This window comes from Amphiprion ocellaris, chromosome 10, assembly GCF_022539595.1.
Source record: "Amphiprion ocellaris isolate individual 3 ecotype Okinawa chromosome 10, ASM2253959v1, whole genome shotgun sequence".
In the NCBI taxonomy this organism is placed as follows: Eukaryota; Metazoa; Chordata; class Actinopteri; family Pomacentridae; genus Amphiprion; species Amphiprion ocellaris.
In genome coordinates, this window is record NC_072775.1 from 29207333 (window position 1) to 29221314 (window position 13982).

General features: G+C 37.4%; 1 protein-coding gene across 2 annotated transcripts in view; it reads right to left on the minus strand.

Moving 5' to 3' along the window:
* Positions 1-2035: 2035 nt before the first annotated feature.
* Positions 2036-13982, minus strand: part of atp1a2a (ATPase Na+/K+ transporting subunit alpha 2a) — a 53991-nt gene continuing 42044 nt past the window's right edge. For both annotated transcript variants that reach the window (XM_023279313.3, XM_055014464.1), the window contains exons 16-24: positions 13798-13948; positions 12975-13143; positions 12020-12174; positions 9975-10098; positions 7407-7552; positions 7184-7314; positions 5522-5623; positions 5223-5314; positions 2036-2487 (exon numbers count right to left, since the gene is read on the minus strand). In XM_023279313.3, coding sequence (XP_023135081.2) covers positions 2459-2487; positions 5223-5314; positions 5522-5623; positions 7184-7314; positions 7407-7552; positions 9975-10098; positions 12020-12174; positions 12975-13143; positions 13798-13948 — 1099 coding nt within the window. In that variant the 3' untranslated portion in view covers positions 2036-2458. The remainder of the gene's footprint in view (positions 2488-5222; positions 5315-5521; positions 5624-7183; positions 7315-7406; positions 7553-9974; positions 10099-12019; positions 12175-12974; positions 13144-13797; positions 13949-13982) is intronic.

Consider the following 13982-nt stretch of genomic DNA (forward strand, 5'->3'; position numbering starts at 1 on the left):
AATCAAAGGCAGGCCCCCAAGATCCCATACACCCAATATGAAAATAAAACGGTCACTGTGACACTGAAATAGGAAAACAGAGGGAAACTCGCATAGCCAGGTGAAATAAATGAACAGGGCAGAATCAGAAATCTGCATCTGCACTCATACAGACAGACAAGGAAGAAGGTTAATGATGCCCAGCAGCAGCCATAGAGCAACTCCCAGCTGACGGTTCCTGTATTAAAATAAAATATAAGCAGAGAACATGTAAGCCTCAAAGTAGACAAGGCTCAGGCTGATTTTATTAGAGCTAAAACATATTTCTGATTAGAGTTTTAGAACAGTTTTGACATTGCTTTTGACTCCAGATGTAAAGATGTCTGAATAAATAGATTCTACAGTAATATTCGCTATATTCATTTATTTATTTTCACAGTGAGGTAGTGAAAGTCCAGTGAATAGAAGACACAAGGACGTACATAATGAATGATGAGGTCAGGAAAATATGTGCAGCAGGACAGCCTGAACAATTTATAATCAAGGGTTGAGAAACGATGTAAATCATCTGATATATTCACATATTTATGTAAAAATGTAAATGCATTTTTGATCAGAGGATTAAAACATTCTGACCATAAGAAAATATGTGTTGAATGGAACATTTCACATTTGGAAAATTAACTTCTTGGTGCTGTTGGGTGAATGGATGATGTAATGACATTTCCTAATTACCTCATTCATTCACTGTGAAATGTTTTAAAAAGGTAATATTTCACAACCAAAGCATAAAAAAATACAAAATAACCAAAATGTTCAACCTTGTAAAGATGCAGTGATTTTCAATCTATACAATGTAGTTTCTAGCCTTAATTTTATCTGAAATCATGTGATTTTTTTAAAATGTTTTTTTAAATGTGTTTATTTATGTGTCAAAATAGTGAAGTGAAATAAAATATGTGCATGAATGTGTATGTATATACTGATAAAAACTGTATTTTGACTGATTACTAATGCATATAGATATAATACACTCATGAATGTAAATTAATTCAACACTTTTTGTGAAAAATTCTGGTATTATACAGAATATTTCTCATTTCACAAATAAATTAATGTAAAATTACAGAACTAATAATTATTTTTCAGTTTATTTCTACTAACTGTAATTAATTTTAGAAACATATTTATAATATTAGAATTGAATTTGACAGTTGAATCTATTAAATAAAAAGGAAATATTTGCAAACATTCTGATAAATTTGTAAAGGAATTTCAACTCTCTAGTCAGCTCAATTTGTTTTATAAAAATGATAACAATGATAATAAATTATTATTTGTAATGTATTTTTCATTTCAGGAAAAACTCATAGTGATACATTAAATATATAGAAGGATAAAAACAAAACAAACAGGAAAAATAAAAAAAAAATTAAGGGACACACAACTCAAAGCTTTGTTTAAAAGAAATGTTCTTTAAAATAATGGATATGTTCTGGTTATTTAAAGTTACAGGTTATTAATTTTTTTTTACATTAGAAATTGAATAGATATATTTTTCTTGTAATTTCATGAATATTTTTCTATTTCAAGAGTAGGAAAAAATTTGATGAATTTTTCATTTATTTATTCATTTATTGCAACCAGTGTATCTTTGGCAATTTTGGACTGCAATTCATGTGACTTTTGGTTTGCATATGTGATGACATCAGTATTTAAAAAAGTAATTAAGTAATTAAGCTAGAAATGAGCCTCTGCCGTATCAACTAAAGTGCCAATCCAGCTCAAAGTGATCTAAAATTGCAGTAATATGATTGAAAATGTCTGAAAATTCCACATTTAGCATAAAAAATAAGTAGTAAATAACATGTTGCATGTAAAACAGTACATTTATTGGTCTACATGATGCCACTGATATTGAAGCTGGCAAATGATTTCATATCTTCTTCTAGTTTTGTGTCTAATCTCCAACAGAATAAGATAGACGAGCACCATTAGCAGTGAGGAACGACGATGACAACACAGTCAATGAAGAATAATCCGAATGCTGCCCGAGGACACTTTGGAATTTATTTTATTTGGTAAATTTCACATGATGAACAACATTTGATATTTCTTCGTAGCCCAACAGGCCACAATACATCACCCTGGTAACAGTTTGTGCAAGGCACAAAGGTGTACAATACTATCGCTCGGCTGGTAACGTTTCCTGATAAAAAGAGAAAAACTCAGAGCTACAATCAAAAGCCTATTTTCAGCAATATTTTTTTATGATAATCAGATTTGTGAACTGATCCATGCAATATTACAAGTGACAGACACACACACACACACACACACACACACACACACACACACACACACACACACACACACACACACACACACACACACGCACACACACACACACACTCTCTCAGCCTCACGAGTACAAACAAACACACATGTACGCACACGCACAGCTGACGCTCGCTGAATGTTAATAATATGTCTCCAGCTCCACCCAACCTGGAAGAGATGAAGAGAAGGAGGGAAAGTGTCAGAAATGACAGCCGAGCACTTTTCAGAATATCCTTTTGTGTCATTCTATTTGTATTCATCCCATTGCTTTTGTCTCTGCACGTTTCCAGATGAATCCCCGAACAACTCCAAGACTCTGATCAGCAGTCCGTGACACACAGATTAACAGAAATGATTAACTGTCACGATAAATTGTATTTGTCTCTCCGTGTCTCGGTCCTCAGCAGCCGAACCACTGCAGCACTGAGCAGATTTTGTGGAGCTTCCAAATGCACATATGATCTTTGGAGCGTATCTGTGAGGTCTTCATCGGGATTCTTTCATTTTCTTTTTCAATCATTTGCTGCTACATTTATTGGGGCTGGACAGGTGAAGTTTTACATGTGTTCACCTGTTAGCTGAGAATGTAAAGATCCCAACATGTTATTTATTTTACGCTGAACAAAGTGATAAAGATTTGGATTTTCAGGCCAAAAGAAGAATCCATTTAAATGTATAATCAGAATTTCTGTCTTTTTTATTCATTTTTTCCTTTTCTTTCTTTTTTTTTTTTAACGTACAATAACTGGTAAAAATCTAAGAAAAAAGTCACAATTTTCACATCAATTGAACAAAATAAAGATATAAATACAATTTTTAAAAGTCATTTGTTGTTTTACAGCATTCAACTGTAACATTGCACTTTTATTACTGATTTTTACTGTATGTAAATCAGCAAAAATATATCTGCATTTTGCAGATATTAGCAGTTTTTTGAAAGGAAAAAATATCTATACTAAGGACTGAAAAATATAAATTGGTAAAAATTGTAAAATTATTACAATTTACATTATTCTGTATCATTTTACAGATTTTCCCAGTTTTATTAAATTACAGATGATGTATATTCTGATTAAATTGTCCATAAGGTCCACATCAAAAATTGTGTTTTTATAAATTGTAATTTATTTGTCTGTAAAATTACTGTTTAACTGTATTTAAAACTACTTAAAATATCTAATTATTTTACAGATATTTGCTATTATTTTTACCATTATTTACACTTTTCGAACAATAAAGTATTTCACTGGGGTTTTTTTACTGTATTTTTTATGAACCCTTGCAGCCAGATTTTCACTTTTTTTTGAGGGACTCTTCTTTTTTTAAACAGTGTAGGAAAGCCCTGATGTTTCATTGCTGTGTATTTAATTAGAAAGATGCTGTAGAATAAAAACAAACCAACTGACTGAAATCGGGTGCAGATGCAGCCTTTGGTCCGAGTATCAGATCAAATTAGATTCCAGTGGTGATTTCTGTGTTTTATAAGCTGTGATTTTATGCACCATTTATTAAATGGAATTCCCCAACAAACTGCCAGAAAGCAGTGCATTTACATGTTATTCTGTCAGAAATCAGACCTGGAAGACAAACAGCAATCAGTCAAGTGTTGCAGAGGCTGCAGCTCCTAAAGCTGTAGAATTGTTCAGCATTGAGCTGCTTGCACTCTGCTGGATGCCTGATAGTTTTCAGCTGCACTGCAGGATTGGGCCTGAAGTCTCTTCTGTGATTAAAGCTTGTATTAATAATAGCTTTAAAATGAGAATTACTACAGTTTCTGCTTCATAAAAAAGAGGAATAACAACATGAAAGTCTATCCATCCATACATTATCTATACACCACTTAATTGTCATTGGGGTCATGGGGGGCTGGAGCCCATCCCAGTTGACTTAGAGTGAAGGTAGGGGACACTCTGGACAGATCACCAGTCTATCCCAGCGTTACATATAGAGACAAACAAGCACATTCACATCTATGGATTTAATTTAGAGTTACCAGTGAACCTCAGCATGTTTTTGGACTGTGGGAGAAAACCCACGCTGCACAGGGAGAACATGCAAACTCCATGCAGAAAGATCCCAGGCTGCAAAGCGACAGTGCTAACCACCAATCCACTGTGTAGCCCACTGTCACCACTAATGATTACCTTTTATATATTGCCTTACTGATTTTATTCATGATCTCATACTGATGGACTTATAAGTTTTGTATAGTTTCATGTATTTATTGCTTGGTGGTTGTTCTCTTTTTCTGTACTTGCCAAGGAACAATAGATGCAACTTAGCTGCTCTAATTCTGATGTTAGTACTTTTAATTGTGCACACACAAAATTTGCATCACAAGAATGAACGATCTCCAGAAGACAGCTGCCACCAAAGCTTTTGGAATCAAATCCACGGCGCCGACATTAGAATGAAATTAAAGCTCTAATTAATCACCTCTAATTGCAACCAGCATCATCGCTTAAAATTAGTACCTGTTCTTTCCTTTTTTGATCTTGCTTCACAACACTTCAAGGTTTCTTGTTTTTTTTTTTTTTTTAAAGTGAAGAAAACATTTTGTGCTCGTTCAGAGTGACATTCAACTCGATTTTTCTTCTGCACGTCACCGACTGTCAAGCGCTCGCTGGGAAGCTTCAGGTCAGATCAGCAGACCAGAGCTGTGGTGACTTTGTCAATCAGTTTGTCCTTAAAGGAGTGGACAGTCTACTCTTTTAGTGGGGGTTATTTTTTCATAGTAGCCAGACTGAGAGAAAAGGCCTTGATAGAAAATAGCACGTGTTTCTGGAGATACTGCTGTCAGACGCTGCACTGTGACATCATTTGACGATTTTTTTCCCAGCTTATTAACAAGACAAATAAGCCCGACACCCTTTTAATCTCGGTTTGTCTTAATAAGTTCTTACCTCCTGGGTTCCTCCGCAGAATGAATTTACGGACCTCATCATAAATGAAGATTAGAAGGCTGTATGGGAAGGCACAGAACCACCACAAGATCCTGAGAGGAGCAAGGAGAAAAAAAAGAGACGAATGTGAGTCGCAGTCGATTCATTGGAGCCATTTTTGAATATTAAAGATAACAACGGGGTGTTTAAGAAGATCACGGACTTCATTTGAAGTCAAGAGTGGCGGTCTAATGGCAGACTATTAGGTCTTTAAGAGGTTATTTTTCGCTTCAGTGGAGATATGCATATACGGAGCTTACTTCAGGGGGTACATGCGCAGGGCGATGTCCATTCCAGGGCAGTAGGACAGGAAGGCAGCCAGAGCGGTCTCCACGAACAGGCCGAAGATCAGGATCCGGTTCCTGTTGGCCAGGAAATAAGAAAGAAAAGGGAAAAGGTTTATACGGGTTAACGAGGTCCAGAATAATGAGGTAGCAATGAAGATAACATCAAAAAAGACCTGAAGTAATGAAAAAAACTTTAGAACTGCGCAATAATTTGTTTCAGGATCAGCATCATCATCTGAGGTGCAAATTAATTCAAAGATGTCACGTTACAACTTTTTAAATTGCTTGATACCAAGAATAAACTCACACGGTTCTTGTTTTTTCATCACTAGGTGGAGCAGAACTGACCCTGATTTAAGGGTTCTTGAAGGGTTTTTTTTTTAACTTTATCAACGAGAGATGTGTGTTGGCATGCAGGCTTTACATGTAAACTGCAAAATTTGTAAAAAAGCAGGAGAGAAACACTAAAACGCAAGATTTGGTTGCAAAAAGAAATGCCGCATCAGTGGTTTGGAAATATTTTGGATACAGAAAAAATTATACTGACCAAAATTACATGTTGTTTTTGGTTTCTTGAAGTTGTTGCCACTGTCTAAGGTAATATGATGGATTTAATGAACCACTTAAATTAGCACCATAAAGCTGCATGATAAGACCAAAGCCAGATCTGAATGTCATCCACAGCAAAAAAATATTTCCAGTGCCTTTTCCAGTTTTACACCATATGAGAGTTTCCAAATTGCTTTTTTAAAAATGATTTTTGACTTTCTATGCAGATGTTCTCCTGAGAAATCACTCAATTGACTCCAGAATGATCAATTCTTATTCATTCAAGCCACTCTGATGAAAATTACTGTATTTTTTTTATATCACAGAAGAACAAAATATCATAAACTCACTTTTTTTCAATATTGTGCAGCCCAACTTCTGTAGATAAAGTCTGGTCGAGCAGAACTGACTGTGATTTCAGTTTTTTTGGAGTTGCTTTCATTTTATTTGCTACAGACGGAATTTTTTGACATGCAGACTTCACGTGTGCACTGAAAAATGAGTAAAACAACAGGACAAGAGCACTCAAAAGCAAGATTTGGTTGCAAAAACAAATGCAACATCAGTGGTTTGGAAATATTTCAGCTGCAGAAACAATGACAGTGATCAAAAACATTAACTATGTCTGTGGTTTCTTGCAGTTATTGCCACTAAGCCGCCACTATAAAGCTGTGTGTGACAAATTCAAAGCCAGGTGAGAAACTTCTTCCGGATGCCTTTGTGGATATTTTGTGATATGAGAACGGTTCTAAGCTTCTTTTTTCAGCTTTTTAAAAAACTATTTTTTTTATTTTCAGGCATATGAGCTCTGTAAAACGTATTGAGACAATTTGACCTGTAATTGGTGCTATATAAATAAAATTGAACTGAAATTTTCTATGCAGATGCACTTCAAAAAATCCTTCAAACTAGTCCAGAAGTGACAGAAGGAATCAATTCTTATTAATTCAAACCATCTGATGAAAATTATTGTATTTTTTCATGTCACTGAAAGGAAAAACATCATACAGTCAGTTTTTTTTCTAGTATTTTGCAGCCATTTTTGTTAGCCGTTCTTCCTCCTCAGTTGTTATCCCATTCACTCACTTCATGCCCTGCTGGAAGAGCGAGTTCCTCCTGGTCTTGCAGATGATCAGATCAGCCCACTGGACTACCACGATGCTGCTGAAGAAGGCTGTATGGCAGGTGAACTCCACAATCTTCCTCTGTTCGTAGGTCTGCAGAGCAGAAGCACACGTTGTGTTTACTCTTGCATGAATATGGAACTATTCATAGGTTGTGTTGTTGTTGTTGTTGTTTGTCTTCTTACCCACTGTTGCCCATAAGTGTCCTCCAGGTCGTTGACTTCTCGGTCGTCCCAGTTGATGCGGATGCCCAACAGAGTTAGTGGCAGAAAGCCGTTCTCAGCCAAAATCACAAAGTAGGTGAAGAAACCACCCAGAGCCTGGATCATACCTGGTTTAAAAAGAACACACACACACACACACACACACACACACACACGCACACACACACGCACACACACACGCACACACACACGCACACACACACGCACACACACACGCACACACACACGCACACACACACGCACACACACACGCACACAAACTCATTAATAAGGGATGAATGCAAAAACACACATATTCCTTTTATTGTAGCATCTCATATGTAAAAACAATCTAATATTTTCTGTCAGTGTTTTATGTTTTGGGTTTACAGTTTTCTAATAATTTAGTATTTTTATGATGAACTTTCCTTCAAAGCTAAAAAATAGAGCATAAGTTATGTTATTTTAGATGGAAATAAGTTAATTGTTGTCATTTATAATAAATGGTTCTTTTAAAACCAAAGTAAATATTATTCATTCTTCAGTAGTCATTACAAACACCATTGGTCATACATATTTAGTTGTGTGTAGAAAACATTGAATCATTTATTAGTTTAATTTTACCTTTTTGATAGAAAGTCTCTGTACACTTTAAAAAAAATCAGTTTTAACTGTATTTTTTTCTTGACAATTTACCACATTGACAGGTTTCCCATGTTTTCGTTAATTACAGATAATAACTACCAAAATTATAGAAAAAAGTATTAATTTGCACATTAACTGTGAAAAAATGGGCTAAAATAATATCCACATTAAAAATCTATATTTTAATGCAAGATATAAAGCTGTAAAATATTATTTCACAGATTTTTGCTGTTATTTGAAAGAATATTTATGTAAATTAAGAATTAAAAAAGTAAATATTTTTAACTGTTATTTTACAAATATACCCTGTTTTGTTAAATTGCAGATAATATTAATAAAATCACAGAAAAAATAAAAGAATTTACATGTTGACTATAAAAAAAGGCTGAAACTGCAAACAACATTCACATCAAACATTGGTATTCTTATGAATAGTAATTTGTTCTTTTATTATGTATGACTGGAAAATTAACTCTTAATGTATTTAAATCAGCTAAAATTCTCAATATTTTACATATATTTGTCATTATTTATACTGTTTTGTTACAGTTTTGAAATATTATAATATATTATGCTATTTATGGGATTTTTAAAAGTTAACCAGGTAATCTCTTCTATAATTCTTAGAATTAATACTAAATCACAAAGTCATTCCACACAAATGTAAGGAATTATAGACCCACAACATAAAGTCTAATATGAGGGATACTTAAACCATAAACAAAGCAAATTTGAGACCCTAAATATACAACATTTATGTGTGAAAATGATCATTTATATGACTATTTTGCACATTAGAGATGATATTTTTTTAAAGCCAAGTTTGAAAAGTAACAGGGATTTAAACTCAAAAAACGTCAGACAAATTGACTCATATCCATCAAAAGTGCATATTTTGTGTATTTCACCGCTCTCGCCAAACACAGTCCACTTGGTGTTTGTCACTTAATATTCTTTTTGAACAGCACAGGTGATTACATCTTCCTGCCTCTGCCCTCTGCGATATTGCTTTGTTGTAAGTAAATAGCTCCAGACAGCTGAGGACTGCAACAATAGCCCGTAGTGAGTTTTAATTTCATGTTGGCAAATTCGTTTTGTCAGAGTGGGCGTGACGTCTTCAGCATGATGGACGTCTTATTCCAGAGCTTAAGTGTTCACATATACACCGAAACCTCCACAAGTACAGATCAAGGATGGTTATTATCATCGTGTTCATTACGCTGTTGAAGTGAAACCTTGCACTCGGTCACCGTTTACGTTGTTAAGAGGCTGGTTGTAGGCTACCTGTTTTCTGGATGCTTTAGCTTTTTGTTGATTTCATTCTACATTTCTACACGGAACTGTAATGTCAGAGCAGCATTTAGTGAATGTGATTTGTTGCTTCCTGCAGAGGTTTTACGCCACCAACTTAGAAGAATTATGGTGGTAGATGTGAGTTGCCGGCTGTTTTTTGAGCATGTTTTTAAACTGTATGTCACCAAATGAGGGCCCTGTCAGATTTTGACCTATTTAACGGCTTATGAAATGGGGCCAGCCTTTGATTCCTCACTATTCCCACACCATATATAGAGATAAAAAAGCATGCACTCAAGTGAGGCTCCAACCACTGAAACATGTCCAGGATTAAGTAGAAAATAGTTGCACTCTCCGCTCTCAATTTGCTGTAAATGTCACGACAATTAGAGGAAAATTGTGGGACTCTCTGCTCACCTCCAGATCTATTTTACTTCAGCTGCACCTCGCAAAACATTTACAAAGGCGGCGAGGAATGCGGGAATTTCTGATAAATGTCAATATTTAATGTTCTCATGTTTGTGTGGTTTGTTATCACTGTAACTTCCCCAGAAGAGGCCTGTTACTGGCTGGTTTAAGAGCAGAAAGATTATGAGACACAAGAGGCCAGACCTATCTGTCCGTATGCCATGCTGATGAGGCGTTCATTGACCAACTTGTCCGTCTTGGGGTTTCTCGGCTGTCGCTTCATGATGTCGCTCTCCGCTGTCTCGTAAGCCAATGAGATAGCAGGAACCTGGAGGGAAATGGCAGCAGCAGAAACAGAAATGAGCTCACTTTTCAACAGCCTGTGCAATAAAGGTGCAGGGATTTGTCACGGTGGCATCAGTCCAAAAGACAGGACGGCAAGAAAGGCTAGACGAAGCCTATCGCTATAAACGCCATCAGTCAGTCATCGAGTGAAGGGAGGAAAGACAGAAAAAGGAAAAAGAGAGGCGAGAAAGAGGAAAAGAAAAAGACGCGACGGCAGTGACAAAGAGAGGGGCGGGAAAGCAGACGAGGGCAGAGAGAGGGATGGCAAATTTCAAGATATTCATAAAGTAGGAGGGTAGAAAGGTCCCTGTAATAAAGATCTTATATTGGCTGGTTTTAGCAGGTAAGCAACAGAGCAATATGTGTGACTTAGGGAAGGAAATCTCCGGGACTTAGGTGGGATTTAAGGTGGGGACTTGGCACTGTGCGAGACTGAGCACATGCTCTGTGGTGAACGAATCCAGTTTGTTTTGGCGTTACACTCCCCTGACCCACAGAAATGCAGAGAGACGAGGAGGTGAATACAGCCAGTTGGAGTTTGTGCTTGTGCTGTGTTGGCTTTTTTAAGAAAGTGTCATTGTTTTCACTATTTTAATCCCAGTCTTAAAGCATCCTTAAATGTGCCACATCCAGCTTTGATAAACATCTTTTGCAGCCATCCCTTTTTCCACATGCTCGCTAAAAATAATCACAGCAGATTCCAAGTGCCGGTTGTCACTACTAAATCTCAGCAGAGCCCTCGAGCCTGTAGCCAGGAGTTGAACTAAGCTGTTAACAAGCTGTTAACAGCCTCACCAGGAGACAAGGGGGGAAATTTGTAATTTTTGCTTGTGTACAACACTTTAAAGGCTTCCCAGGTACGTTTTTTTTTTTCTCAGATTATTTAAATATTTTTTTTCATTTTGGAGTCCTATTCTTCAAAGCAAACATCCAGCTGCTCAGCTCCACCAGCGGTTGTTAAATACATGCAGACGTGTTACTTTGAAGGGTAGGGCTTTTTTTATATGCAAAAGAAGTGCACAAATTAGATGCTTTTATACTTCAATCATCTAGTTTTTCAAAAAGAGAAATCCTACCGATGCAGATTCTCAGACAGTTAAGTAAATATTTGTCAACAGGAACAAATCTGTCGTGCTGCTAAGAAACCAAAGAAGTTCAATTTGGATGTCACTTAAAAGAAGTGGAGCTGCTTTATTAACGAGGTGAACAAGCTGCTCCCCTTTATCTTTAACCCGCAGTCACCTACGAGACCATTATAACACATGCACCTCATTACTCGCAGAACTTTTGCTTTCGGCTCGCTGGCTGCACAAGAACATGTTTCAGGTGCACACTAATGGCAGAAAGCAGGAGAAATTAAAGTTAAAGTAATGAACACAATCGAACAAGTCCTTCTGAATATATTCATCCTATGATTCCTTTCTTTTGCAATGATGGATTACGCCCCTCAGGCAAGCAGCGTGCCAGCAACTCTTTTTGTTGCTGCTGGAAAATACAAAGGAGAGACTGGCATCTGAAAATGGCAGCGCTGTGAAATGTAAATCTGTATGTGAGTGTCACCCGCTCTTTGTTCTGCTTAAACAATCGGACGTCGGCAGCGAGCCAAAAAGCTAATTTTTCTGCGATGGACAGGAGGAACAAATTAAACCAAACATTTGTTCTTTTTTTATACCTTCGGGCACTAATATTTGACACCAGAATTAAAACTACATTCCTTAATGTCACCTTTAGCTCGCCTCTAGCTATGCAACGTGCTAATAATTAGGCCCCTTTCTAGTGAGAAGAATCACTAAAAATGAACCAACAATTAGCTTCACACATGGTGAGTTTCCTGCAGTAAATAAATAGGATAAAAAGGCGAATAACATCAAAAAACATAAACAGTCTCAGTATTGTTTTCCCACCATGTCGGTGCCCAGGTCAATGCAGAGGATGGTGACGGTTCCCAGAGGAAGAGGGACGCTGGCAATGATGAAGAGGAGGAAGGGCGAGATCTCCGGGATGTTGCTGGTTAATGTGTAGGCAATGGATTTCTTCAAGTTGTCGAAGATGAGGCGACCTGCGGCGATCAAAGACAGAAAAAAAACAGCTTGTAAGTATAGCTGGGAAACATGCGTTCTGCAGATATATTAATATTGATAACTTTAACTCTAGCACATGTAAGTAGATTCTGCTTGGTACTGTTTACATACATTGCTTAAATATAGTTGTGCATGTTTATGTCAAAGGTTAAGTGCATTTTCCAGATTTCCAGGAATGAAAATGATCGACGTCGACAGCTTCACCAGCATAGCCACACTACAAATATTTTTTTTCCCAACCATATTAGCCAGAGATACTTAAAATAAAAAATAAGAGTCTCTTAAGGCAAGTTAAACGTCCCGTCTGTCAGAGTAACTCAAGTCTTCTTGAGTAAATTGTAGGTCAAAATGTAAGTCTGTCAGGTCTCTGAATGCAAACAGCTACAATGAGGGTTTTCCATTAAAGCTGTGTTCAAAAAAAGGCAGTTTTTTTGCTTAATAGAGACCTCTGAGTGCCAGGCCTGTTTAGTCCTATCTTTCTTTCTTTATTCTTCTGGATAATACCCATTTAAACCTTGAATGTTTCCCCCTTTCAAGTCATTTTAAGTCTTTAGGAAGCCAAGTCTCCAGTAAGTCATTTGTTGATGTCCTAATTTTGGTGACTGATTCCAGTGAGGAGTCTTAAAGCTTTTCTTCAGAACTGTGTGAAATCAACCAGAATTATACATAAAATGTTGATTCTTGCCGTCTCTAAGGTTTGCTGACAGATTATTTTTTATTCTTTTTGTTAGTTTTTTACCCCTTTTCCCTCCACAGCATCAGTGGTCTCCACACTCACCCTCCTCCACTCCAGTGACGATGGAGGCAAAGTTATCGTCCAACAGGATCATGTCAGCCGCCTGCTTGGACACATCGGAGCCGGCGATCCCCATGGCAACGCCGATGTCGGCTTTCTTCAGCGCTGGAGAGTCATTGACACCGTCGCCTGTCACCGCCACGATCGCCCCCTTGTACCCGCAAGGACCGGCGAACAAAAAGTGTCAAGAGGAGAAAGATAAGTGCCATGATTTAAGCGTTCTTTCTTCCCCCTCTCTCCCGCTTCCCTCTCCCTTTTCCCCTCCCCTTCTGTCTTAATAATGTCTTTTCAAAGCAGCTCTGGGGAGATTAAATGAAAAATGGAATTGAGTTGCAATCATTCAGTTGCACAGAGTGAGAGTGAGCGAGTCGGGGTGAATTGTAGCATGACCTCAATATATGGAGACGTGTGCAAGTGCATACACACTTCTAATTTCTGCCTCTTGCACATAAGAGCCCAGTGGTTTCTTTATGTTGAGCTTGATATATGAGTTTAAAATGCACTTAATCATATATCATAGGATGCACACTCGTATTGAAGCACACCCTGGAAAACCCCTGCATTTGACCATTCGGCTACCTGCGCCAGGTACAGTCACACAAAAACACACACAGACGCCATATTCAGCATTAAGTGGCATAGACACACACTACACTCACATACACACAGCCAACAATTAGACACATTCACCCAGACTTTATCACGAACACACAAATGCTTGAATTCAACCACAAAAACACACACATTGCATTTCAGCTCTCCAAAAGGCCCACATTCAGACAAACACCAGCCTCTGGCCCCCGACCTGTCGCTGGCAACCCTCTACGATGATGAGCTTCTGCTGTGGAGACGTGCGAGCGAACACGATCTCAGTGTGGTTCCTCAGCAGGTCGTCCAGGTACTCGTTGCTCATGTCCTTCAGATCTGACCCGTGCACCACGCAGGCCTTGGCATCCCTGGAGAACACACACACATATATATGAATAAGGA